The 27,819-nt window shown below is 48.2% G+C and overlaps 1 protein-coding gene across 1 annotated transcript; it reads left to right on the forward strand.

The window, feature by feature from the left end:
* The first annotated feature begins 372 nt into the window (after nt 1–372).
* gnrhr1 (gonadotropin releasing hormone receptor 1) lies at nt 373–27,107 on the forward strand. The gene is made up of 4 exons (XM_034093960.2): nt 373–577; nt 15,830–16,358; nt 18,313–18,514; nt 26,493–27,107. The coding sequence occupies exons 2-4, from the start codon at nt 15,831–15,833 to the stop codon at nt 26,906–26,908; spliced, it is 1,146 nt and encodes a 381-aa protein (XP_033949851.1). The 5' UTR covers nt 373–577; nt 15,830; the 3' UTR covers nt 26,909–27,107.
* Nucleotides 27,108–27,819: the final 712 nt, after the last annotated feature.

The following is a 27,819-nucleotide window of genomic DNA, read 5'->3' on the forward strand; positions in this document are numbered from 1 at the left end:
GCTGTCAGACCAGCCCAGTGTAATCCATTCTGTGTGTTCATTTAAATACTACTGCTTTTGTACCCTCAGTCCTCACACGTGTCTGCTCTTCATGTCTCTTTTTATATTCTCCCTGCTTGTGTTACATGTCATGTTTTGCTGTTTTTATCTCTTTGAATATGTATTTTATGCTTTTCAAAGTGTCCAAATGCGGAGACATCAGCCAGGTAAAGACACTTTAAACCCTCGGACCGTCTCCTCACCTCTGCAGAAAGAGGAGAAATGTTCCTCAATGGTGGGTAACGCTGCAACACCCTGCACGTCACCAGCCTTAATTAACCAATAGGCGTTGAGTCATGATGCTCCTGTTCCTGCGGTATAGATATGCACTGTGGAAGCAGAGTGTGTGAGTGTGTGTGTGGGGGTGGATGCAGACGGGCTGACAGGCGAGCAGATAGGCGAGCAGATGGATGCGATAAAAACATTTGTCAGTGATCCCGCTCAGGATTTGATTTACGGTCCGAGAGGGAAAGGTGTGCGGGGGAGGACGCACAGCGCGCGGGACTGCTCCTCTGCTCATCTGACCACTATCCTGCAGGTAACACACACACATCTGCATGCTTTTAATGCATCCTTCTATTTCACATTACTGAAGTGGGCTGATAGACATGGATTTGTGTTTGCGTCAGATTCATTGGTGCCAGTCTGTGGGGCATGATGGTGCCCCCCCCCCATTCTCGATGTAATGCAGTTTGATATGGAGATGAACAAATATAGAAGTGACCGAAATAGAAGAATGCATCTCCTCAGACTGCGGGGGTTAGGGTTAACCCCTGTATGTGTAACAGCCGCGCGAGCCCCGCCGTGCAGACTTTGGTGCAGCAGCACGCAGAGCTGCAGCCACCCCCCCCCCCCCAGCAGGGGGCGCCCCGCACCAAGCTTCACTGCCATTCACTTTGTATTATTGCTGAATCGTTGAGAAGATATGCTGTTATCTCATTTTCTCAATGTGTTTTAAGGAGCGTCACATTCTATGGAATATAACAGTACATAAAACATCATCGCCACATCATTGAGGAGGGTTGTTCCTTGCCGTTGATCTCACAATGAAATCAATTGGAATTTAAATTGAAATCAGATTGCGGCCCTCCCATTTGGGAGATAAACTTGCATTTTCAATAAGTTGTGTGCATCTCGGTTTCAAATGAATACAATATATTACATCAGCTGATAGATAAATATAAATAATAGATCAGATACAAAATGAACTAAGTCCTTGTAATGCATGAGCAACATTGATTTTGATATGTGGCTTTAGGGAAATGTCAATCAAGTGAAAGTCAATCCCTCAATCCACTTGTATTATAGCCCAATATCACACATTACACTTTGGTCTCGGGGGCTTTACAGTGTGTGCAGCATCAACACCCTCTGTCCTGACCCTTGCAGTAACAAGGAAACACTCCAAAGAAACCCCCCAGTTACCAGGGAAACACGTTATAAACCTCAGGGAGAGCACAGACAGACGGGCAGTAGATTTGGTGTGTAGATTAAAACGACAATACAATAATAACATAGACAATCCAAATGACAAACATGATATACGAACATGTATAATAAAGATGGATCCAGCATAATACTACAACTCGCCAGAAACACCTTGGGGATGATTCCCCGGATGCTGAGTTAGTAACATGCATTATACAGCATGAGTGCATATAGAGAGAGGACATGAGTGCATAGAGAAAGAGAGGACATGAGTGCATAGAGAAAGAGAGGACATGAGTGCATAGAGAAAGAGAGGACATGAGTGCATAGAGAAAGAGAGGACATGAGTGTATACAGAAAGAGAGGACATGAGTGCATAGAGAAAGAGAGGACATGAGTGCATAGAGAAAGAGAGGACATGAGTGCATAGAGAAAGAGAGGCATCGTTTGGACACACACACACACACACACACACACACACACACACACACACACACACACACACACACACACACACACACACACACACACACACACACACACACACACACACACACACACACACACACACACACACACACACACACACACACACACACACACACACACACACACACACACACACACACACACACACACACACACACTTTAGAGAGAATGGACGTCCATTCTCGGGAGACGTCTACAGTGGTGCGGTTACCCAAAGTGACAGACCTAATTTGACCTCTATTTAGAGGCAATGGACTTCCACTCTCCGGAGAGGGACCTCCAGCATGTGTCTCTGAAATGGGGACTCAGGTTATTTCACACCTCGAGGAGAGAGACCGCGAAATCCACCTCTCTGTGGCCCCTCACAGTCCACCAAAGGACGGACTACAGACCTCCAGCATGTGTCCCTGAAATGGGGACTCAGGTTACTCACGGTTGAGTGAAGGAAGCAGGACCCACATGCAGATAACTCTGATAAACCTTTATTTCAAGGATAATGAAACTAACATAGACAAAACAGAACACTCACCGGTGAACTCAGTCACCAACAAAAGACGAACCAACACTGAACACAGGAAGAGACAAGACTAAATACAGGGAGGGGTAATCACAAGACGAGAAACAGCTGGGCAGGGGAGGAGAAACACAAGGGCCACAGGTGAACACAATCAGACAACTAGACACACCAGGGAAACTAACGACGGGAGGAAGACACAGGGAGAAGGACCAGACAATATACCAGGAGGAAAACATGACAGCAAACATACAAACATACAAAACTACAAACGTGACATAACATGAGAATCGTGACAGAACCCCCCCCTCAAGTGACGGATTCCAGACATCCCTAAAAACCCCCCACAAAAGTCCAAAACCTCAAGCAGCGTGGGTGGAGGGGGTCCGGAGGAGGGACACAACACTAGGGCCACCAGGGTGGGTGGAGGGGGTCTGGAGGACGGGTTTTGGGCTGAGAGCCCAGGAGCACAGCGGAGGGCCCGAAAGGGATCTCGGGCGGACGGCCCGGGGGCAAGGCAAAGTCCAAGGTGGGGGTCTCGGGCGGACGGCCCGGGGGCAAGGCAGAGTGACATAACATGAGAATCGTGACACTCAGGTTATTTCACACCTCCAGGAGAGAGACCAGTAATGGCACCTCTTTCTGGCCCTACACAGAGTCCCACACTCACAGGCACACAGGCAGAGATCCAGGGTGATGCACATGGCTTTCTTACCCAGGAATAAGTGTGTGAAAGCTGGGTAAAAGTAATGTGAATACAGGGAGAGAGCCGCAGCAGGCTGTGACCCAGAGAGCTCCTTCCAGCACCTCGCTCTCCCACCCAGAGGACAGGCTGCTTCACAGCACTATGTAACCCAGGAAAGAAGCTTGAAACCTGTCCATTTCATCCACATTTGACTCATGAACTGAACAGCAGAGTCACTGCTGTAAGCAGGGTCCCACACTCACAGGCAGAGATCCAAGGCAGAGATCCAGGGTGATGCACATGGCTTTCTTACCCAGGAATAAGTGTGTTAAAGCTGGGTAACAGTGCTGGGAATACAAGGAGACAGCAGCAGCGGGCTGTGACACAGAGGTACACAACGATGTGTACACTGGGTCATTCAGAATGTGCTATTTCTGAATAAATAGCACATTCTGAACATATGTCAAACAGAGATTCCTATTAAAAGTTATCAATTAATAGCAATATTTGACATGGGCAAACAGGCTATTTCACAGGACACAGGCTATGTCAGACTTCCATGACATACACCGGGAAAAGCACCTCTCTGTGGTGGCTCACAGAGCCCCAAAGGACGGACTAAGCAGCTCCAGCATCTCTCCCTGACATGCATACTTCCATAACCTCGCGCACCTTGGGTCCCCGGGCCCCCGAACTTAAGCACTCCCCCACGGACTAAACCCAAATGATCACACCCTCAAGAACCTCGTGCCCCTGGGAACCTTAAAGGGGGGGTGGAGTTTGCGGTGCTTTATCGTCCGCCCATCGGCATCCATATTCGGCCTTCTTCACAGCAGCAGCACCCACCCTCCAGTGGAGGATATTCTCATGCCCCTGGCAACACTTAAAGGTGGTGTATTTTGCGGTGCTTTATCGTCCGCCCATCGGCATCCATATTCGTCCTTATTCACAGCTGCACCCACCCTCCTGTGGAGGATGTTCTCATGGCCCTGGTAAACCTATAAATAGTCTGATACTACCACTGCACTTTACAAGCCAGAAATAATGTTTAAATTGTCGGGAAAAGTGTTTTTAAATGTTTGGAAGAGATTTTTAGCCTGTCATTTTGCAAGATATCATTTAACATTGAAGCTCTCCTGGAGAAGGACAGAATATGTCAATTTCCAGGAGAGCTTCAATGTTAAATCATATCTTGCAAAATGACAGGCTAAAACCCAGGAATAAGTGTTTCAAAGGCGGGGAAAAGTTGTTTAAAATAGTCTGATACCTCCAGGGCGCATCACCACATTTTACAAGCCCGGGAAGGTGTCTGAATCCTGGGTAAACTTTGTTTAAATAGTCTGATACCTCCAGGGCGCATCACCACATTTTACAAGCCAGGGAAGGTGTCTGAATCCTGGGTAAACTTTGTTTAAATAGTCTGATACCTGGCACTGTATCAACCCCTGGGAATCTTAAACGTTATTAAAATGTTTTTTTATTTATTTAATTATCACATGATTTTTACAAAAACAGTATACACAATATGCATAATAAACATAATAAAAACATGATTAGCGGGGGCCATATTAGCCGTCTAACTTGTACGGTGCACCGAGGGAAAAAGGCTGAGTCCACGCCCTCTACCCCCACATCAGGAGTATCAACCGGCCCTGAAGAAGAGGTATCGCTGCTCTCCGCCCCTGAGTCCTCTTTGGAGGTATCTGACGGCGGTAGAACTCCTTCCGATGATGCTGCTGCAGCTGCTGCCGCCCTGAACATGGAGCGGATTTTCAATCCCTCCTTTATTCCAGGCGTACTCGCGTAGAACCGGTCTGCAGTGCTTACGTCGTGACACATAAACCTGGCGAGAATCGACCTGCTTTCTGGATCTTGGTGATGCTTGATATTGTCAGCCAGGGCAGTGCGCAGGATTGTGAAGGTGACGGCTGTTTCTAGCCCAGCATCAGCCCAAGCCCTCTTCAAGTGAGCGTTCAGGTTCCTGGAGGCATGCTTCCCCGTTGTGAAAAGGAAGAATTCATTCTGAGGACCCGACAAGCCCTCTTTTATCCCCATCCACCGCATGACCCAGCTAAACTCCTTTACTGTAAGCACCAGCTGTGCTTCGCCAAATGTCTTGGCAGTCTTGTGATCCTGCACATGGATGATGTAGCCCTCAGCAGTGCCCCTTATGTCCGCCTCTAACACCTCAGTGTTGGTCATGTTTGCGTACACACCCGGACGGTGGCCATACAGGAGGCTCCAATGGAGGGTTAGATAGCCATATAGCAGGTACTGGGTGATTGAGGTCGGGTTGCAAGCCATCAGGTCAAGGAGATCAGGGATGCGCTTCTCAGCGGCCGCCATGGCGGCGAGAAGCTCCGCCTGGCTCGGCAGACGATCCAGCTTGTTCCTCTTCATCTTGAACTGGTGGACAGTGACAGACTTTTTCAAGTTGTTCATGTTGGCTTTCATCTCTCTGATAATGTGGGTCATATCAGACTGGGTGAGCCTGCACCCCCGGAGCTTTGACTCAGACAAGTACCTCAGGAAATGGTTCACATTCTTCAGGAATGTTGTGACTGCCCGGCCCGACTTTACAATATACTCGCTCCAGCCACGGACCCTCTCCGTGTCTTTTAGGAACAGCCAATCTGACAGCCGGTTAACACCATGGGCCATGAATACGAGGGGGCGTCTCCAGGCATCAGATATATCCGAGACATAGTGCACTTAGAGAGGGTACTTTCATCCAGGGTATCAGACAGCCGTTTTAGTTTATTGTGTGGTGGACTGGCTGTCAGCACATCATAAAGTATTATTAGAAGCAGTGTCAGCTAGAAAATGGTCTGTCAATCCTTTCCGTGTCCGGGCTGGGTGAGGTTGCCCGTATTGAGTCAAATTAAGCCGCAGGCTCCACTCCTGGTGGTGCGCTTCCGTCAATTCCCCCACGCAGCACACCCTCCCGGCCATCAAAGTCGAACCCGCAGTTCGGAGGAACCAACCGCCAGAGCACCGGCACGAGACCGGGCCGGCGGAGGCCCTCCGATGGCGGGTCGCGTTTTTCATTCGATCAGTGAGAAATCAGGAAAAAACTCTGTTATATTTTGGGAGAACCAGAGAAAAGGGGAGAAAATGGAGAAATTGTATTCCAAAATAGTGTCTCTTAAGGCGGGTAGAGTCCCCTGACAACTCTCCTTACATTCCTCCATAGTCAGGAAATACTTTGTTGTGTTTTGGGAGAACCAGAGAAAAGGGGTGAAAATGGAGAAATTGTATCCCAAAATAGTGTCTCTTAAGGCAGGTAGAGTCCCCTGACAACTCTCCTTACATTCCTCCAGAGTCAGAAAAACTCTTAAGTTATCTTTTGGGAGAACCAGAGGAAAGGGGTGAAAATGGAGAAATTGTATCCCAAAATAGTGTCTCATAATTCCCTGACAACTCCCCTTGAATTCCTCCAGAGACCAGTTCAAAAACTTAAAGTTTGGTAAGAACCATGATTGGGGTCCTCCAGGCAACAATTGTATCCGAGCCAAAGCACTCATGTAGCGGACACATTCCTCCATGATGTGAAACAGCCGTTTTTTTTCTAAGTGCTCTCAAAAACCAGGTTTCCGATTTCGTGCAGATGGTAGCTTGGAAAAGATAAATGCATTTTTTTGACGGAGGAAGGGAGGTCTCGATTCCCCTCTCCGTTGTAAAGTGCAACAGGGGAGTGAAAAAGTGTCCGGGGCTTCCGCCCGAAGCGCCGAAGACTTGCGCTCTTTTGAGCCCCTCCTTCGTTGGCACTTAGCCTTTTTTTCAAGAATTTCGAAAATCATGAAATAGACTGGGCAAATCACCTATTTGTAGCCCCTCACAGAGCCCCAAATGACGGACTAAGCAGCTCCAGCATCTCTCCCTGACATGTGCAAACAGGCTATGTCAGACTTCCATGAAATAGACCAGGAAAATAACCCATTTGTAGCCCCTCACAGAGCCCCAAACGACGGACTAAGCAGCTCCAGCATATCTCCCTAACATGCGCACTTCCATAACATCGCACACCGTGAGACCCCGGGCCCCTGGACTTAAGCACTCCCCCACGGACTAAACCCAGATGTTCACACCCTACAGAACCTCATGCCCCTGGTTATCTTAAAGGGGGGGTGGATTTTGCGGTGGTTTACCGTCCGCCCATCGGCATCCATATTCGGCCTTATTCACAGCACCACCCACCCTCCTGTGGAGGATGTTCTCATGGCCCTGGTAACACTTCAAGGTGATGGCTTTTGTGGTGCTTTACTGTCCGCCCACCAGCATCCATATTCGGCCTTATTCACAGCACCACCCACCCTCCTGTGGAGGATGTTCTCATGGTCCTGGTAACACTTCAAGGTGATGGCTTTTGTGGTGCTTTACCAGAGGCGCGGGAAGGTATTTTGAGTAGGGGTGCTGAGGTGCTGGACTCCAGTGAACACTATTAAGGGCACTATAGAGCACGCACAAAAGCAATCCCCACACGCAAACATACAGTACACCCGCGACTGTTACAATGAAGGCTCGATAATCAGCTCACGGCATATAGGCAGGGGTAAAGTGCTATTGTTTTTACGAGTGGGGAGCGGACCTCACCTCCTCTAGGGGGGTCCGGGGGGATGCTCCCCCGGGAAGATTTTTTTTAAATATTGAAGTTGAAAGCATCAATCTGGTGCACTTTGAGCGCAACATTAAGAGATCTATGGATACATCTCTCAACACCCAGATGAAACACAACTGTAAGCAGATGTTCTTTTTCTTTATGGATATTTTACAAATCACTCCCCTTTCAAACTGTATTCTTGTTTTACTGCCATACAGTATTTCATAACTGTTTTTCCTTTATTCTCTTATTTGTTTTATAACTATAGTGATCATATGAAGGTGTGCCGCGGAAATAATCTTTTGAATAATTTGTGACCAAACCGTTTGAGACCCACTGAGATAACTTAGACTAAAGTTAACTATCTAAACACTTAGAGAGTCCTTTAGCTCACCTGAGCCTCTCAGTCTGAGAGGAGAGCTCTCCTCCAGCTTGTTGTGGAACAAACAGCAACAGCTCCGTATGTCCGTTAGTGCAGCTAGCTAACCAGATGCTAACAACACGGTCCCTGCTGCTGGCACCGGTCCCTCTCTCTCTCTCCCTCTCTCCCACACACTAAATGCGCTATGTCCGCGAACACACACACACACACACACACACACACACACACACACACACACACACACACACACACACACACACACACACACACACACACACACACACACACACACACACAAACAGAGCCGAGTTTGAATGACACAAGCACACTTTTATTTCCATGCAACTCTCTGATTGGTCTGGTGTCTTGCCTCTGTTGCATTCACTGAACATGGGAAATTATAGTCCTGCCATCCTCTCGAGTGTCATGATGAGGTTCATGTAAAACACGGTTAATGTATTATATTATTGAGGTAGAATTGTCCAGTGCTACAGAAAAAACATTCGGGGCAGGCCAAAATATTATTTTACCAACAATGTGGAATGTATTGGCTCCATATTACACAGATTATGCACAGCGGGAGCAGCAATAACCGTCAAATAATAATTCAGACAGGGGAGCTCCGCACCCCCTGCCTGCCGCTAGGGACTGCTGCACAGTGTTGGGAAAGTTCACTTTCTACATGAACTAGTTCAGTTCACAGTTCACACATTTTAAAATGAACTAGTTCAGTTCATAGTTCATAATTCAAAATGTTGAACTAAAGTTCATGGTTTCAAAAATGAACTAATTTATAGTTCATAGTTATTTTTTCAATACGTTGCTGCGAGCTATTATTTGTCTCCTGGATGTTAATGGGCCATTTCAATTTTTACAATATCCTCAGAGGGACGTACAAGTTATTGACCTCTGCTTAAAAAAACTAAAATCACAGCCCATTCATTTCATTCTGTGCAAAGAAAAAGCAACCTCTTAATCCAGATATCTCACCATGACTCGCGTATGCATGCACGTGCAGGGTGTGGCGTGACCACCTAAACAGAAAGATAATTTATGGACACAAGATGTGTGGACATGTATTTAGTTTCCTATCCATGTGATGTGAACATGATTTAAGTGGGGGGGACCTAACCTCCTATAGGGGGGTCCGGGGGGCATGCTCCCCTGGGAAGACTTGTTGCACTTTGAGAGCAACATTAGGAGATCTATGGACACATCTCTCAACACCCAAACACAACTGTAAGCAGATTTTCTTTTAATGTATGGATATTTGACAAATCACTCCCCTTTGAAACTGTATTCTTCTTTATTAATAACTGTCATATAGTATTTTATACCTGTTTACTTTATTCTCTTATTTTTTTATAACTATAATGATCATATAAAGATGTGCCTTTACCTCACTGGTTGTAGACAAAGCTTCTTATATTCGTTAGCATAGCTAGCTAACCAGATGCTAATGATAACAACACAGTTATTGACTGTCTGATCAGTATGACAGATGAACAGATCGCCACTGGGCTTTCAACTAAAGACACAGACACGCAGAAACTGCGGCATGTGTATGGACTTATCGGTACTGCAATTTCTGAACTGCTGGAGTGGCGTTCTGGTGCTCTCCGTCAGAACTGCACCCCTGTCAGTCGAGACATATACCACGTGATGACACGTTAGGCTCGTGTTGTGTTCAAGGACCCTGACCTTGGCCAGGAAAAACAGGTACTCGCTTGTTTAATTTTTTTGCGGTCTAGATTTCTTTCATTTTTTTATTTTTTGCGTGTGTTTATAAATTACCTCGAGGGCCGTACCAAATTGTCTCGCGGGCCGTATACGGCCGGAGGCCGGACTCGGAGGTTCCCCACCCCTGCCGTAGAGTCTCACTCTGAGCGAGTGCTGCTGCAGCTGCTCTCGGCTTCGTCCATACTAATTCATTCATTCATTCAATGCTCGCCGGTTCCGCGGTTCCACATTGTTTGTTGTGAGGAGTCTGATATATTTAGTATATTTATATTTTAGTGCGACAGCCAGGGGTGACAGGCGCGTACGCGTCACAGGCAGCTTGCTGTTGCCAGATTGGGTGGTTTTCCGCATTATTTTGAAGCCTGTTTACGGTGTGTTTTAACTGGGTTTTCGGCTGAAAGGCATATGAAATCTGGCACACTTTTGAACGCCGTTATAATACAGTGCTGAGAATGAACGCACTTTTGAACGCCGTTATACAGCGCTGAGAATGAACGCGTTCTCAATTACGTTCAACGAGCGGAAATACAGTACGTTCAGTTCACGTTCGCCCAAAATATGAACGCGTTCATGAACGATCGTTCATTGAACGCGTTCAGGTACATCACTGCTGCTGCAGCGCCCTCAGCACCCCCCTTCCCGCGCCCATGTGCTTTACTGTCCGCCCACCAGCATCCATATTCACACACACACACGCACGCACGCGCGCACACACACACCCACGCGCGCACACACACACACACACACACACACACACACACACACACACACACACACACACACACACACACACACACACACACACACACACACACACACACACACACACACACACACTCGAGCACACACAGACACACACACATACACAGTTATGTACTGTTATGCTGTTATGTTCAGTCATTGTTCTTATGTTGAACATGAATACATTTACTCCTTTAATAATTATGGGACGTATTTCTTCTTTCATAGCAATTTTCCTTCATACTTTATTGCCTTGAAATAGGTCTTAAATTCTATTCAAAGTGGTCTTAAAAAGTCTTAAATTTGAGTTGGCGAAACCTGCAGGAGCCCTGAGAAAGAGAGGACATGAGTACATATAGATAGAGAGACATTGGAGAAGAGAGGATGGTGAGAGTCCCCGACAGCCTCAGCCTATAGCAGCATGAATAGATTGTGGTTGAAGACTAGCCTGAAGAACCTGGTTGAATACTAGCCTGAATAACCTGGTTGAAGACTAGCCTGAAGAACTTGGTTGAAGACTAGCCTGAAGAACTTGGTTGAAGACTAGCCTGAAGAACCTGGTTGAAGACTAGCCTGAAGAACCTGGTTGAAGACTAGCCTGAAGAACCTGGTTGAAGACTAGCCTGAAGAACCAGGTTGAAGACTAGCCTGAAGAACCTGGTTGAAGATTAGCCTGAAGAACCTGGTTGAAGACTAGCCTGAAGAACCTGGTTGAAGACTAGCCTGAAGAACCTGGTTGAAGACTAGCCTGAAGAACCTGGTTGAAGACTAGCCTGAAGAACCTGATTGAAGACTAGCCTGAAGAACCAGGTTGAAGACTAGCCTGAAGAACCTGGTTGAAGACTAGCCTGAAGAACCTGGTTGAAGACTAGCCTGAAGAACCTGGTTGAAGATTAGCCTGAAGAACCTGGTTGAAGACTAGCCTGAAGAACCTGGTTGAAGACTAGCTTGAAGAACCTGGTTGAAGACTAGCCTGAAGAACCAGGTTGAAGACTAGCCTGAAGAACCAGGTTGAAGATTAGCCTGAAGAACCTGGTTGAAGACTAGCCTGAAGAACCTGGTTGAAGACTAGCCTGAAGAACTTGGTTGAAGACTAGCCTGAAGAACCAGGTTGAAGACTAGCCTGAAGAACCAGGTTGAAGACTAGCCTGAAGAACCAGCCTTTAGTATGCTCTTGAATAGAGACATGCACTGATGAAACAGACAGTGTCCAAACCTTTAAGAGTGTGCTGAAGACTTTCCTTTAAAAAAAGCATATAAAGATTTCCCTATGTTTGTCCTCACCAGTCCTACAATTTATGGTATTTTATCTTATTGTTTTTGATTGTTTATGTTGTCCTCTATCTCATTTTATTTTTGTATTTGTATTTTACATTCTATCTTTTATTATTTTCTTGGAATTGTATTTATCTTTGAGCACCGTCATTCATGTGTGTCCATCTGTAAAGCCCACTGAGACAAACTTGTTTTGTGTTTTGATTTAAACTAGGGATGCACGATATTGGTTTTTTGAAACCGATACCGATACCGATAACTTCCTGCTTCTCAAGACCGATACCGATAATAAAAATAAAAATTACGCCACAAATTATTTTAACGCGATTAACGCATGTGTATTTTTTTTCCTCGGCCGCCCCGTAGCTTCAGAGCGCATCGAGTTTAAAATACCATCTACAAGCTGATGCTGACAGCCCCGCTCCTGCCGCCCGCTTGTGGCAGACCACACTTCCACGCTCACCGGCAGGCACCGACTGGCCATCTGGAGGACCGGGAGGGTGTGTGTACGTGTGATCCGAGCGAGCAAGAGAGAGGAGAGGGGTCTGCCTGCAGACCTCCACTCTCAGGACAGTTCCGGTGCAGACCTCCACTCTCATGACACCTCCACTGTCAGTACAGGAAGTGCACGCTAAGAATTCCAAAATAAAATCACCACTATCAGTACAGTGCCAGTTTCCAAACAGGAATGCACGCAAATACAAAATAAAATTGGATCGTGACGGATCGTGACACTTATTATATACATATGTATATATCTATATATATATATATATATATACACGGACACCTTGTAGTTACTATCAGTACAGCCGCAGCGCCACTTTCCGAACAGGAAATGCACGCAAATACAAAATAAAATCGTTCTGACACTTATTATATACATAAAGTATATATAGATATATATAAAAATAGGGACACCTTGTATTGTTTACTCTCAGTACAGCACCACTTTCCGAACAGGAAATGCACGCTAATACAACATAAAATAGCACTGACACTTATTATCTATATATATATATATATATATCTATATAGATATATTTATTTATATATATAAATATGACATCTTGTATTTTAGTTACACCCGCTCGACAACAGTGGAAGGTTCGAGAAACAACCGTGTTTGCCGGGTGCACCGCGGCGCAGCTGGGGAGGTTCCAGCTGGGAACCTCCACCCCGCTGCGGGACCCGTGGGACGCCTGGACGGTGCGTCTTGGTCACGATTCATATCGGCCGGCGCGGAGGCCCTCCGACAGTGGGTCGCGTTTGCCCTTCGATCAGTGAGAGGAGAGGAGAAAAATGCAACACAAATGGTCAAAATCCGTTAATATATGGATGAGTGTGGGGGGGGGGGGCTGGACACAGGCCGTGGGGGGACACCCGAGACCGGGCAATGTCCCCGGTAGTGCACGGTGGTCGGACTCATTACCTCCGTAATGAGTCTCCATTGTGATTTGAAAACTTCCATCAAACGAGTCCTTGGGTGGGCGGGGAAAAAACGCGTCCGAATCGTCACTTCCTGTACTGACAGTGGAGGTGTCCTGAGAGTGGAGGTCTGCACCGGAACTGTCCTGAGAGTGGAGGTCTGCAGGCAGGTTCCCATGAGAGAGAGAGAGACCTTACGTGCATTGTTGTTGTTAGCATCTGGTGCTAGCTAGCTGCGCTAACGGATATAAGGAGCTGTTTAAATGAAAACAGAGGAGCGCTCTATCCACACAACTGCGCCGAGCACTTGACTTGATGCAGGAAGCAGACAGTGGGACATTGTACGAAAAGTCAGCACACTCAGCAACATGATTGCAGCGTCCAGGCAGCTCCGGTTCGAGCATATGCCTTGAGTTGCTCCAACGCGCGCGCGCGCGCACACACACACACACACACACACACACACACACACACACACACACACACACACACACACACACACACACACACACACACACACACACACACACACACACACACACACACACACACACACACACTGTATTGTATTATTGTCTTCGTACGCTTTTAACACACCATCGTAGCGATGGCGATGTTTCAGGTAACTGATCAGGTTCGAAGTATTAGGGAGCGCTGGATTTGTGAAGAACTCCCCTCTTCCTAAACCACTAACACCACAGTACTGGCAAAACGGGAGGAGCCGAGTGAAAAACAAGCGCCCCTCATCCCAATCCACCCACACCGCAGTATTTTTTCTTTTTTTTTACCCAACAAATATATTGTATATTATCGGGGCTATTAATACTGTTATCGGTTTATTGGGGTGACGTCATAATTCCTAATATCGGACCGATAATTATCGTGCATCCCTAATTTAAACTTTGATTTGATAACGTGTTTAGTTTTGTAGTCTGACCCAGAAGATAGCATCACAAGGCTCCATAGACATAAACAGCTTTGGGATTTTTCCCGTTTTAAGATCTGTGGCAATCAGGATAATCAACAGGATTATCTTCATATATCAACCCAACTTTTATGATTATTGCGATGTTTGCTATCGCAGAAGTAAATAGCTAACTGCTCTAAACTTAATACGGAGGCATGTCTGCCGCCGCTAAGCTAAAGGTGGCTAATATTCAGCGTGATAACATTTAGTAGTCTCATTTAGATACTTGTTAGCAAACGAAGTTTCTATGACACAAAAACAGCTTCAGACATTCACCAGTGGGGTATTTACTGACGTGTTTTATGTTGTAGAACTAAATGTTAACATCTCTTCAGCTTGTGTTAACCACATACATTTTTCTCAGGCTTCTAACCAAAAACATGCTCAAAAAAACATTGACTTTGAGACGAGGGAACCAGAAGTGGTAAAATGCTGACTCATTACCGGGTTTTATAACTCATGCCTGCACAAAAAAGTGTTTTTTTTGTTTTACCCTGAAACATTGACTTTAGTTAAATGTATTATGTCAACAGATGTCAGATAACTGTATTAGGTTAGTTGAAACAATAATATTAAGTTCAACAAAAAAAGGGCTCAACTTAATATTATTGCTTTCATCTAACCTAATACAGTTATGTGAAATCTGTGGACATGATACATTAAAGTCAACGTTTCAGTGTTTCAGTGAGAGCTGGTTCCTCAGAAGAGGAGATGGTCGCTGAAGGCTCCAGTTGAGCTTTTGGAGACTCATAACACTGGATAATTATAAAGTGTTATAATGTGGGCATGTAGGGTACACAGATTACAATTGGTCCAATCAATGTAACAAAGCCTTTTTTATGTACTGTGGTTTTTGATCCTTGTAAATCCTGATTTACGCGCAGTGGGAAAGAAATGATAAAACATGTTCTAAATGCTGGAGCTCCATACTCAGCTGAAACTCTACAAAAAACAACAACAACACAACAATGCAAAAAATAAGGATGACATCACTATGGAATACAAACTAATTTAGCACAATTGACCAAAGATCGTTCAATCATTTAACTGAAATAAGTGGCGTGGCTGTGGTCCTGGATCATCGGTCCTGGATGGATATCCTCGTGGATTCATCTTCCTATTATACACACATGCATTTCCAAACATGGACTACCTATGTTGCAAATGTATTATCTTTTCAATTTACACACGGCATCTATTGCACGTCTGTCCGTCCTGGGAGAGGGATCCCTCCTCTGTTGCTCTCCCTGAGGTTTCTCCCATGTTCCCTTTAAACTGGGGGTTTTCTCTGGAAGTGTTTCCTTGTACGATGTGAGGGTCTAAGGACAGAGGGTCTAAGGACAGAGGGTCTAAGGACAGAGGGTGTCGTATTGTCATACTGATATTCTGTACACACTGTGAAGACCACTGAGACAACATTTGTGATATTGGGCTATATAAATAAACATTGATTGAATTGCTGGTTTAATTACCCAGCAGTGTAGCTGTGAAACAAAGAGGTGATTTTAACAACAAGTCCCTGTTCTGTTCCTCTGTCACAGGATGGAAGGAAACCTTTCTCTGTGGGACTCCATCCCCGCGGACCCTCTAGAGACCTTTTCCATCTTCAACTCGTCTGGTCCCCCCCCTCCGCCCTGGGAAGCCCCCACCTTCACGGTGGCCGCCCGCTGCCGGGTGGCAGCCACCCTGGTGCTGTTCCTGTTCGCGGCTGTCAGTAACCTGTCGGTGCTGATCAGTGTGTGCTGGGGGCGGGGCTACCGCCTGGCGGCACACCTCCGCCCGCTCATCGCCAGCCTGGCCTCAGCTGACCTGGTGATGACCTTCGTGGTGATGCCGCTGGATGCCGTCTGGAATATAACGGTGCAGTGGTATGCTGGGAACATCATGTGTAAGCTGCTGTGTTTCCTCAAGCTGTTCGCCATGCAGGCCGCAGCCTTCATCCTGGTGGTGGTGAGTCTGGACCGGTACCGGGCCATCCTCCACCCTCTGGACTCTCTGGACGCCGGGCTGCGGAACAGACGCATGCTGCTGGGGGCCTGGACCCTCAGCCTGCTGCTGGCCTCCCCACAGGTACAGCTGCTGGTACACACTGAGCCTGAAGGCCAGCTGGGACATATCTCACAGAAGAAACTCAAACAATGCCTTTAATTACATTTGTTGTGTCAACTGATTTCCCATAACTGTATTAGGTCAGTTGAATGCAATAATATTAAGTATGAATACAAAATAATAGGTTCAACTTAATACTATTGCTTTTAACTAGCCTAATACACTTCTACAAGATACATTTAATTAAACTCCACGTTTCAGTTTCCTCAGTGTAACCTTATACAGCCTAATTCATTGCATTAACATGAGATTATGTTTTTACTAATATTAGATTTAAGAGCAGTTAAGATGCTTATTGACTATCACATTATGATGTGCACAGACATAGGAAACGTTGTCCACCTGCTTATCACGTTTAAAGGTTACACGTTAACTATCTCATTCATTCTGAATGAACTGAAGTTAATTCAATGTTGTGCAACACCTTAACTATGAATCTCAAGTTGCTGCAAGAATCATGTGACAGCTGATTGGCTGTACGCTAACTGGACAGAACACTTTCATTTAGTGCTTCTAATTCCATAGAATTAGAAATATTGTCAGTGACATAGATAATGAGATGATGAGTTTCACCCAATCACAGAGCTATATATATGCAGATGGTAGAGCAGCTCATACAGGTCTTTGCAAGAAGAATGCTACAAATAAAAAGCAGATGGTTTAGAAATCTATAGGTCAACATAATGGGGAACAAAGTCACACAAAACTAAACCTTTCTCCAAACGTTTAGCATGTCTTTCATTCAAAGTGAAACCGCGGTAAATCAAAAAGGCCAGCATTGGCTGAACGTCTGCTTTATAAATCCTGCTCCAACGTAAAAGAAACGACAACATGAAATCATTGTTTCTAACAGCCCGTCAGTCTATGGTGAGCAGTGTTATACCACATGATGTGTGTGTCTGTAGCCACGACAGGACATTGGGGTGAACACCACGTGACTGAAATCACTGCACTTACACTCAGGGCTGGTTTGGTCATTTATACAAATGGCTCTCATTCAATGAGCCAGCAGGGTAAAAAAGTGCTATGTCTGAAAAAACTTATATAATTATATATAGAAGAAGTCCAATTATTTAAAAGTATCAAAGTATTGGCATATACATATCATGAGTATCTTAAGTAAAATAAATCATTATGCGTAATGGGCCATTTCAGAATGACATATTTTAAATAAACAGATTGTAATTGTGAAACCTTAATGTGTTCATCACAGCTGATCCAAGTGGAGCTCATTGTAATATCTTAATGTACTGCAGCTGGATATCTTATCTACGATTATCAACTGACGTATATCATGCACACCAGACACATGTTATAGTACAGCCTAATGTCACACATGGGGTATACATCATGCAACACCTTCGACCCTCGCATCGAACAAGAAACAACTCCCAAAGAAACCCCCCAGTCACCGGGGAAGCACCCTCAGGAGAGCAAGGAGGGATCACTCAAACCCTTTTTTCAAGTGCAACACTAAAGTGAGGAATACATGAATGCACCAATAATTAATACACAATCATTTAAAAAGATATGGCGCTTAAAATACATTTTGATGATAATACTTGTTCAATGCAGGACTTTGACTTGAAGCAGCGTATTTTCCCACTGCAGTATTGTTACTTGAACTGGTTACTAACTCTGTGTCCTTCTGTGAGCTCTGTCCTCCACACTGTGAAGCCAGCGCTGCCTCTGACAGCTCAGGCTGAACGCTGTACCCCGCCTGCTTCTGGAAACACTAACTATAAATGGAGCTCTGCAACACGCGGACAAAGAACCTCATGCATCATGACGACCCTCATGCATCATGAAGTTCTTTGTGTCATGAGACAAAGTTTGTTTCATGAAAACGGCACATGTGTTTTTCTGTGACTGCATGGATTCATTCCTCATCTCTGTGCACTCTCTTCACCCTCAGCTGTTCATCTTTCGGGCCATTAAAGCCGACGGAGTGGACTTCACTCAGTGTGTCACCCATGGAAGCTTCCCGTACCCGTGGCAGAAGACGGCATACAACATGTTTCACTTTGTGACGCTGTATGTCTTCCCTCTGCTTGTCATGACTTTCTGCTACACCTGCATCCTCATCAGCATCAATGGGCAAATGCACAAGAGCAAAGGTGTGTTACCCCGAAGCAGTGATGGAGGTCTGATCCTACATGTCGTCGTATCAACGTTTTGATGTGTCTGACCTGAGCGATTATATAGTTGAGCTAAATGCTGGAGCTCCATAATCACTCAGAAAATAAGAATGACATCATTATGGGATACAAACGATGCTAGCATCATCGACCAAAACGTACGACTGAACTCAAATGATTGCAACACCAGCCGGCGCGTGGCTGTCCAGGTTTTGTTATCGCGCTTGGTAATGCTTAGGGTTTCTCATTTGAACAAATGAACAAATGATGTATTCTTGTTTTGAGATCCTGTATTAATTGATACATACTGTGAATTACCATGTTATATGCAATTTATATAATTACAAAAAAAAGTTAATTATTTACTTTTACTTGATCATAATACTCTGGTATTCTTTCTATCAAAGCCATTGTTTTTTAGTATCATTTTAGCCGCCACACGGGAACATAGAGCAGTCAGAAGATGAGAGGTAGGAAACGTCGGGTTACGTAGTGTAACCCTTGTCATATTAGCACAGGCTCCGCCCTCTACTGGACTCTATGGGTACTCTCTTACCCCGCAAGCATTCTCCCACTGAGACTTCTATAGACGTAGCCGGCCCTGGGCGGGCCTACCTGAATGCGCGCGCATCACACCGTATAAAAGGAGGCCTCGCCTCCTGACTATCATCCTACACCTCTCTTCAGCGAGCGGAATAGGACAGACAGTGCCCCGAGTAGAGGGCTCCGCCTGTGCTAATATAACAAGGGTTACACTACGTAACCCGACGTTATATCTCTCACAGGCTCCGCCCTCTACTGGACTCTATGGGTACAGTGGGTGGAGCCGCGATGTATACGCGCACTGTCGTCCAACAATATTCCACCCTACTGCCCCTGACCGGCTATTATGGTCAGCAGCTGCTGCCCCACCTTCTCCTTTAACCCGGTTGTAACCGAGGAGAAATCTGGGCTGTGGCTGACAGAGCACACCCTGCTGCGCTTACCTCGCAAAAAGTGTGCTCAAAAAACAGTGCCGGGGGACCCCCCCACCCTGGATGGGGAGAGCCACAGCCCGTGTGGAGTGTGCACGAACCCCCGTGGGGCAGGCTCTCCCTGCCTGTCCGTAGGCATGTGCAATGCACTCGCAGAGCCACCCTGCCAGGCGTTTCTTGGACAGAGCTTTCCCGATCACCCCGCCCCCGAAGCACACGAACAGCTGTTCGGTGCGTCTAAGGGCAGCCGTGCGCTCTACATAACATGCTAGCGCACGCACCGGGCAGAGGAGGTGCAGTTTAGCTTCCCTGGTCCCACATGGGGGGGAAGCCTAAAACCCCCTAACTGAATAGCCCCTGACCTGAACGCACTCCTGAGGCTCTTGGGCACAAAGGAGGGGTTCGGTCTGAGTGTCGCGCCGCTCCGGTCACCCCGAATCAGTAAACAGCTCGGGTGCACCGACAGAGCAGTTAACTCGGACACCCTATTTTCTGACGTTAAGGCAAGAAGCAAAGCTGTTTTCCACGACAATGCTTTCAGAGAGGAGAGCTCCAGAGGCTCAAACGGCCCCGAGGCCAGAACCTCGAGCACTAGGGGCAGGTCCCACTGCGGGGTGGAGGCGTGCACTACTGGGCACAGCCTCCTGACCCCCTGTAAAAACCGCGACATCATGGCAGGACGAGATGGCTGCTGCATACACCTTCACTGTTGAATGCGCAAGCCCTCTGTCCACCAGTAACTGTAAGAAGGATAAAATAGAGCCTAACTCACAAAATAGGGGCTCTATTCTCCGCTCCTCACACCATCGCTGGAATCCTAGCCACCTCGGCCTGTAACAGGCTGTGGTGGATCCAGCTGTAGCTGCCTGGATAGACTGAATAACACTGTCAGACAATCCATCCTGTCTCAGCCTGTCCCTCTGGAGCCAAGCCTGGAGAGGACGGCCGAGAGTGGGTAACGCCCCGATTGCACCTGCCTCTTGAGACATCGCCCCCCAGAACTGGGGAACCGCCCAGGGCTGGCCCACCTTCATCTGTGTCATCTCTGAGTACCACGGCGCCCCAACGCGATCTGGAGCCACTAGGATGACTGACAGACGTTCTCGCCTCACTCTCCCCAGGAGGGGGAGAATGAGACGCAGCGGTGGAAAGGCGTATAGCAGCTTCCTTGGCCATGGCTCGTGTGCAAACGCGTCCACCCCTAAAGGCGGGTCGTCGCTCAGGGCCATGGAGAACCACAGGGCACAGTGGCTGTTGCGCCGGCTGGCGAACAGATCCACTTCCGCTCTCCCGAACTGGGCCCAGATCTGCTTCACCACCTTCGGGTGAAGCCCCCACTCGCCTGGCAGGGGGCCGCCCCTCGACATGAGGTCGGCTCCCCCGTTCTCCAGTCCCGGGATATGGAGGGCTCTCAGAGATAACACCACCTCTGAAGCCCATAACCACAGCCTCTCCGCTGTGGTCAACAAGGCGGCGGAGCGGACTCCGCCCTGCCTGTTGATGTAAGACACTGTGGTGCTGTTGTCGCTCCTGACCATTACATGTTCCCCCTGAATTAGGGGCCTGAAATGCTGGAGGACTAACACTACCGCCCGTAGCTCTAGGAGGTTGCTGTGTCGAGACTCTGTTAGAGCCCAGCGCCCACCTATAGCCCTCTTCAGGCAGGTCCCTCCCCATCCTGTTCCGGATGCATCCGTGAACACTGTGATGTAGGAGGTCACCCGTCCCAGTGGAGACCCCCTCCGGAGGTGATCCGGGGACCCCCAAAACCGGAGGTTGCCCCTCACTGAAGGGGGTATGGTCACCAGCCGCCGTTTGTGCCTCTTGGGGTCCAAGCGTAGGCTGGAGAACCACCTCTGCAGGCGGCGCATATGTAGTAACCCTAACGGGACCATCATGTGAGCAGCCGCCATGAGACCCAGCGTCTGCATGACAGTAAAAGCTGTCACTGTTGCCCCCTGTCGCAGTCTGCGTACCCCCTGAAGAAGGGACGCACGTCTGCTCTCTGACAGGCTGGCGCGCGACGTGCCTGCATCGAGCACCACACCCAACTACAACGCCTGTTGGTGAGGTATGGGGGTGCTCTTTTTCCAATTGATCGCGAAGCCTAATCTGGTTAGGTGTGTGATCAATTGTGCTGTGCAAAACATTGCCTGTTCCCGTGACCCAGCCATGACTATGAGGTCGTCTATGTGTGCGCAGCGGTTGAAGCGCTGTGGCCACACATTTGCTGAATGTGCGTGGGGATAGGGAATAGCCGAACGGCAGCCTGCTGTACCCGTAGGCTATTCCCTGGAAGGCAAAACGCAGATACTTTCTGTGCTTTGGAGCAATTTCTACATGAAAGTACGCGTCTTTCAGGTCGATGGTGGTGAACCAAACGCCTGGCTGCACCAGCCCCAGTAACTGTTTCATGCAGAATTTCCTGCAGGAAATGTGGCAATTCAGGACGCGGAGATCTAGAATAGGTCTGAATTCCCCTGTCTTCTTGGGAACCAGGAAGTATATGGAATAAAGACCCTCTTCCCTGCGCTGAGGGTGCACAACAGACACAGCCTGTTTCTGCACCAGAGCCTGAATCTCTGCTGCGAGGAAACCCATCTCCTCCTGAGAGAATAGCTTCACCTCTCGCATGCCCATAAAAGGGGGTGGGACGCTGCAGAACTGGAGTGAATAGCCCCGTTTCAGCGTCCTGTCCATCCACCCTGATAGTACTCAGCTGAGTTTCCATTCCCCATAACACTCTGTTAAAGGGCATGCACTCAGCTGTGGGGCCGCAGCTATAAAGCTGTGGTACTCTCTGGCGACCCGTCCCGCCGCAAAACTCCCCGTGAAGGGAAGATTCGCCCATGGAGGGTCGACACAGAAAGGGCCGATTATTTACTGAGGACCCTGAACGCACCGCCGCACGCCCAAAATGTTGTTTTCACCCTTACGGAGCGTCCACACTACAGCTCCAAAAATAGCTTGGAGCTGGGCGTGTCTGGAGCTTGGGGATTTTATTCAAGCAACACGGCCAACAACCAATCACATGAATCTCCCGCCCCCGACATACAAAGCAAAAAAACCCGGGGATTTTATGCGAGCAATATATATATAAACTCCCCAAACAGGCGAAAACCTACCAGTTTCCCCCACTGTCTCTGCCACCTCCCTCCATGCCTGGTTCCTCCGGTTTGTATCCCGGGAGGTGAAGAGGGTCTGGTCATACAAAACCGGGTGATTCGCTACGGCGATAGTTAGTTTCTCCTCCGACTTTTTTTGAAATATAGAAATGAACGGCGGGATATCTCTCCCAGCTTAGACGCGGTTTGATTGGCTACGGCTTCAGCTGTCAGATTTTGGGAAACGGGATTTGATTGGCTGGCGCTGGCTACTCCGGCGTCCAGGCGACCAGAAGTTGAACAATGTTCAACTTCTGGTCGCCTGGGTCGCCTGAGACGCCTCGCTCGGCTACCCACAATTCAGTTCGGCGAAAAAGCGCGGCTACGTGACGTCACCCCATTGAAAATGAATGGGCAGCTTGGAGCTGCTTGGAGCTTTCGACGCTGTAGTGTAGACGGGCCGTTACGGTGAACATCATTAATCGGATTCCTCATAGGAGTAGTGCGGTCTACTAAGGTCCCTGAACGCACCGCCACGCGCTCTTCTATGAGTGCGGGCGCTGCCATAATGCAATTCTGGTAACCTGCATTCATTGGAGTCTTAACCCCAGGCTTAGTGTGTTCCCCAACAGCAATATGCCGGCCATAATGCCTCTGTACCCGTATAACATTACGATAGCTTTGTTTACGTTTCATCACTCTCATCTGCGCACTCCCACTAGCCTCCTCCCTTACAGGAGCTATGGCTGGGGCGGCGAGTGGGGAATCTGTACAGACATCATGTGTAAGTGTAGCATTGTGGAAACAAAGGACACTTAGACTTGGATACAGATCAACTTTTTCTTTATTTTTAAATGTTTTCAAAGGAATCTGTGCATCGAATAGGGAGGAGGCGGGATTCACCCTCGCGTCCCGGGCGAAGAGATTTCCTTCCCCCGCCGAGACGCTACCTCCCCCCGCCAGTCAGCTTCGGGCAGACGGCGCACCCCACCCGGCCGCTCTCTGCTGCTGATGAGCCTGCCGAGGTCGGGCAGCCCTTCCCCGTGGCTGCCGATATGCCGGTACCACGTGATGGGCCGTAGAGGTGGAGGGCGCCGCAGCTACGGGACCCCCGTGCCGGCACCTCTCCCTCCGCTTCACTGTCGCACTGCGCTCCCTCGCCTGCATGGAAACACGTGGAGGAGCGCGTAGCGGGGCCGGAGGCGGGGCCAGCGGTAGCATCCTGCTAAGCTGGACCCTTTCCTCCTCCAGCCAGCTGAAGCGCTGAGTGACCCAGGAGATTGACCCAAAGAGCCCCTCCGTGGACACGGGGGCTCCGAGGAGATCTTCTCGGTCCTTTCTAGATAGGGCAGTGAGTCCCAACCACACGTGACGAGACGCCACTGTGGCCAAGGAAATCACCCGCCCTGCTGCAGCGGCCACGCCATGAATCAGATTATTCATCTGACCTATAGCGCGGTCCGGATAATCGCTCCCATCTTGTGACAGGAGGGCGGGGGCGGCTGCCTGAGGGGTGATCAGGGAGACGCCCAACACGCCGAGATTATTGGCTGCAGCCGCCATCTGCGTACCGAGCTTGAACATCTTGTCCAGATATTCCAGAGTGTCTCGGTCCCGGGGCAGCGGGGGCAGGGGTCGCTTACCCTCCGCCCAACCAGCCGCCCGCGGAAGCAGATGGGCCGCCAGGCTCTCATCAAGGGGGGGCACCCCCGCACACGCTGTGTCCGAGCGGCCCTCCACCTTGATGATGCCTGCCATAGCGGCTACTGGGGCCTTCGTCTTGAATGGCTGCTGCCATGTCGCCTCCACACACCGCCATATATCAGGCAGTTGGGGCGAAACGAAGGTTGGTTGCGCTGGATGCACCGGGCCGTAAAACCCCTGTCTCAGGCGGCTTATAGGCCTCGGTGGCAGCGGTGGTGGGAGCGGTAGGCCTACACGCTCCGCTGCCAGGGTCATCACCGCTGGGAAATCCACACGTGCAGACCTGAGAGTCGGACCTCCCGACACCGAGGCGTCCTCGTCGTCCTCCTCCTCCGGAATCGGGGTTGTCTGGCCCCACGGAAGGGAGAATCGGAACGGCACTTCCTCCTCTCCTGACTCGCCCATCTCGACGACGTCGAGATCCGAATCCTCCACCTCCTCCCGCGGAGCCTCTGCTGACAAGAAATGTTGCCCACGATGCTCACGCGTGAGCCGAGGAAGCATCTGGCAGGCTGAGCATGCCGGCGTCGGGCCCATACCGCTCACAGCGTGGTTAGGCCCCATACACAAAAAACAGCAGGGGTGTGGATCCGCTCCCGCGATCAGGTTTGGACATTTCGGGCAGGTCCTGTGGTCAAGAACTGACTCCATTACTCTAAATTTTCCGTCTTTCTAAGCTCCGTGAAAACACTTCCGCTTGCTGAAGAGAAAAGGATGATAGTCAGGAGGCGAGGCCTCCTTTTATACGGTGTGATGCGCGCGCATTCAGGTAGGCCCGCCCAGGGCCGGCTACGTCTATAGAAGTCTCAGTGGGAGAATGCTTGCGGGGTAAGAGAGTACCCATAGAGTCCAGTAGAGGGCGGAGCCTGTGAGAGATATAACAAACGTCCAGGTTAACATACTTCTCCAGAAGACCAACCGTCAAATGATCCTCATTGTTTACAGAGCCACTTCCTGCTTCACATTAGATCGGACTTCCTGTGTGAGGAGGGAATATGGTTTATGACTGACATTAAGGTGCTGTCGATAAGGAGGACACCCACGCACAGAGGCAGAGAAGCACAGGGTGAATTGAAGTCCTAAAATCTTGTAAAACCAATAATAAACAAGATGATTATTGCAGAACAGAGTTACCGGCACAACGTTTCAACGTTTGACTTGCATACATTGTGTACATCTGTGACATTGTCCCTTAAGGAGTCAGGACTTAGTGTCACACCAGAGTCACAACTAACGTCCTTCTTTTGGTGTTTGGTACTGAACATAATGACGTGAGAGTCACGTGACTATGAGCTAGCATGCTAGTAAAACAGCAACATGCTAGAGCTAGTTTGTCACAATTGCGTGTGAACTCTGTTTTGGGCTCTCTAGCTCCATGTTCTCGTAAAGGTCAGCACTCAACACACATTTCTGTTGTGATTGATGCAAAATCTATGTGCCAAAGTCCGCTGAGCCTGATTCCACTAACGTACTTTGAGTGGTCGCACAGGTTATAAAGAAAGCTCAGGTGAGTAGGCTATAGCTCAGGTAAGCTGCGTTCAGATAACAGCTGTATGTATACGCGCAAGCTAGCAGGGGAGGTAACTATAGAAACCAATCTTAACTGATTTTCTTCACGCCCAACCTTGCGGTGAGCAGAGAGAACATCTCGTATCATGTGAATGCATCTGTAGTTTGGTTGTTGTGATACCTTGTAACTATTTGGAGTATAAAAAGCATACTGCATGGTGTAGCTCCGAGCCACCTGCTCGAGGGAGCATGTCACCTGCCAACACATTCACATAACTGTAGTAGGTTAGTTGAAAGCAGAAATATTAAGTTCAACCTAATATTTCTTATTTATAATTAATAGTATTGCTTTCAACCAACCTAATACAGTTATGTGACATTGGTGGACATAATACATTTAATTCAAGTCAACGTTTCAGTTGTCTTCACATCCAAATGAGCTAAATGACACTAAAGGAATGTCTCAACAGGCATTTCAACTTCTTATTCCTCTCATTTATAAGAATAAACTCAACGACTAGCATAAAATTGATGTTGGCAATCTATTTAACAGCATCCCTCTGACTCCCTAAAGAGAACCCTGATCCTAACTGAGCTTCAGATTACTGCTCACAGACATGGAATGTTGCCCTCCTATCTGAGTTGTTGCTGGTTGTGTTCCTGCAGATGGAGAGCACTGCCTGAGGCGCAGCGGCACAGACATGATACCCAAAGCCCGGATTAAGACCCTCAAGATGACCGTTGTGATCGTCAGCTCCTTCATCATCTGTTGGACACCGTACTACCTCCTGGGGATCTGGTACTGGTTCCAGCCAAAGATCATCCAGCGCACCCCGGAGTACGTGCACCACATCCTGTTTGTGTTTGGCAACCTGAACACGTGCTGCGACCCGGTCATCTACAGCTTCTACACGCCGTCCTTCCGCTCCGACCTGGCCGACGTGATGGCCTGCTGCTGCCGTCGCCGGGGCAACAACGCCTCCCCCCGCTCTGTGGACCGTCTGTCCCGCCGCAGTGGGGGGGCCGCGGTGGAGATGGAGTCTGACCTGAGCTCCAATCAGCACAGCGGGAACCCCAGCTGACAACCCACTGAGGAACCACTCATTGGTGCAATATACCCCATCTTAGTGTCTGATGCCCGTCCATCAGTACGGTTTGAACAACTTGTAGCCTCTAGAACAATAGTCTGACGCTGTGGAACTGTGATGAGTCAGCAACAATAGCCTGTTGTATGTATGCACATATATGATGAACAGTTATTGCAAGTATCAATCTAATATATGCTCAATAAACGTCTTGATGGTTCTGGCGGAAATTCAGTCTTGTGTGTTACAACAGGGTTTCTGAATCTAACGTTTTGGTTTTCACGACATGGTGGTGTGGGGTAGCCGATCAGTCTGTTCATGTTAGTGCAGATAAAGTGAAAAGTTCTCTCATTCGTTTTATATATATATAATGACTTACATTACGGCTGCTGCCTCCCCTAACCTTTTATTTATTTGACCTCATAATGTGTGTATATGTGTTCGGAAAATATCACTCAACACCAGGTTGAGAATCAATAGTCAGGTACTAATTTATTCTTGCAAGAAGGAGCAGAGTTAAGTCACATACAAAGGATGTGGTTCAACTCTCACACATGAGGTATGCTGCTCAAAGGAGCAGGAAGTAACATCCAGTCTAAAGTCTAAAGTCAGGACGCACCAAACAGTGTCGCACATCGGTTTGTCGTCATCAGGAGTCGGGAAGGCGTCGGGACATCTCTGGAAAGGCAGTGTTGCTCTTTGGCCCTCAAAGAGGAGAGGAGACAAAGTGTGTGTGCTCTCGTTGGTATCAACACCGTGAATGATGCCCTGCCTTCTCCTATCTCCAACGAGGCAGCTGCGAGGTCACACAGTGCAAAGAACAAACTCCCCCAGATAATAAAAACCTCGGCCTCAATAGAGATTTTTAAGGGGCAGTTAAAGACCCACCTTTTCCGACAGGCCTTTGG

Source organism: Pseudochaenichthys georgianus, chromosome 11 (assembly GCF_902827115.2).
Source record: "Pseudochaenichthys georgianus chromosome 11, fPseGeo1.2, whole genome shotgun sequence".
NCBI classification, from domain to species: Eukaryota; Metazoa; Chordata; class Actinopteri; order Perciformes; family Channichthyidae; genus Pseudochaenichthys; species Pseudochaenichthys georgianus.

Excerpts from the sequence above, each read along its gene's own strand:
- gnrhr1 (XM_034093960.2), top strand. The coding sequence starts at position 15,831 with ATGGAAGGAAACCTTTCTCTGTGGGACTCCATCCCCGCGGACCCTCTA. Across the intron at positions 16,359-18,312 it reads TGCTGCTGGCCTCCCCACAG|CTGTTCATCTTTCGGGCCAT; the intron begins GTACAGCTGCTG and ends CTTCACCCTCAG. Across the intron at positions 18,515-26,492 it reads GCAAATGCACAAGAGCAAAG|ATGGAGAGCACTGCCTGAGG; the intron begins GTGTGTTACCCC and ends GTGTTCCTGCAG.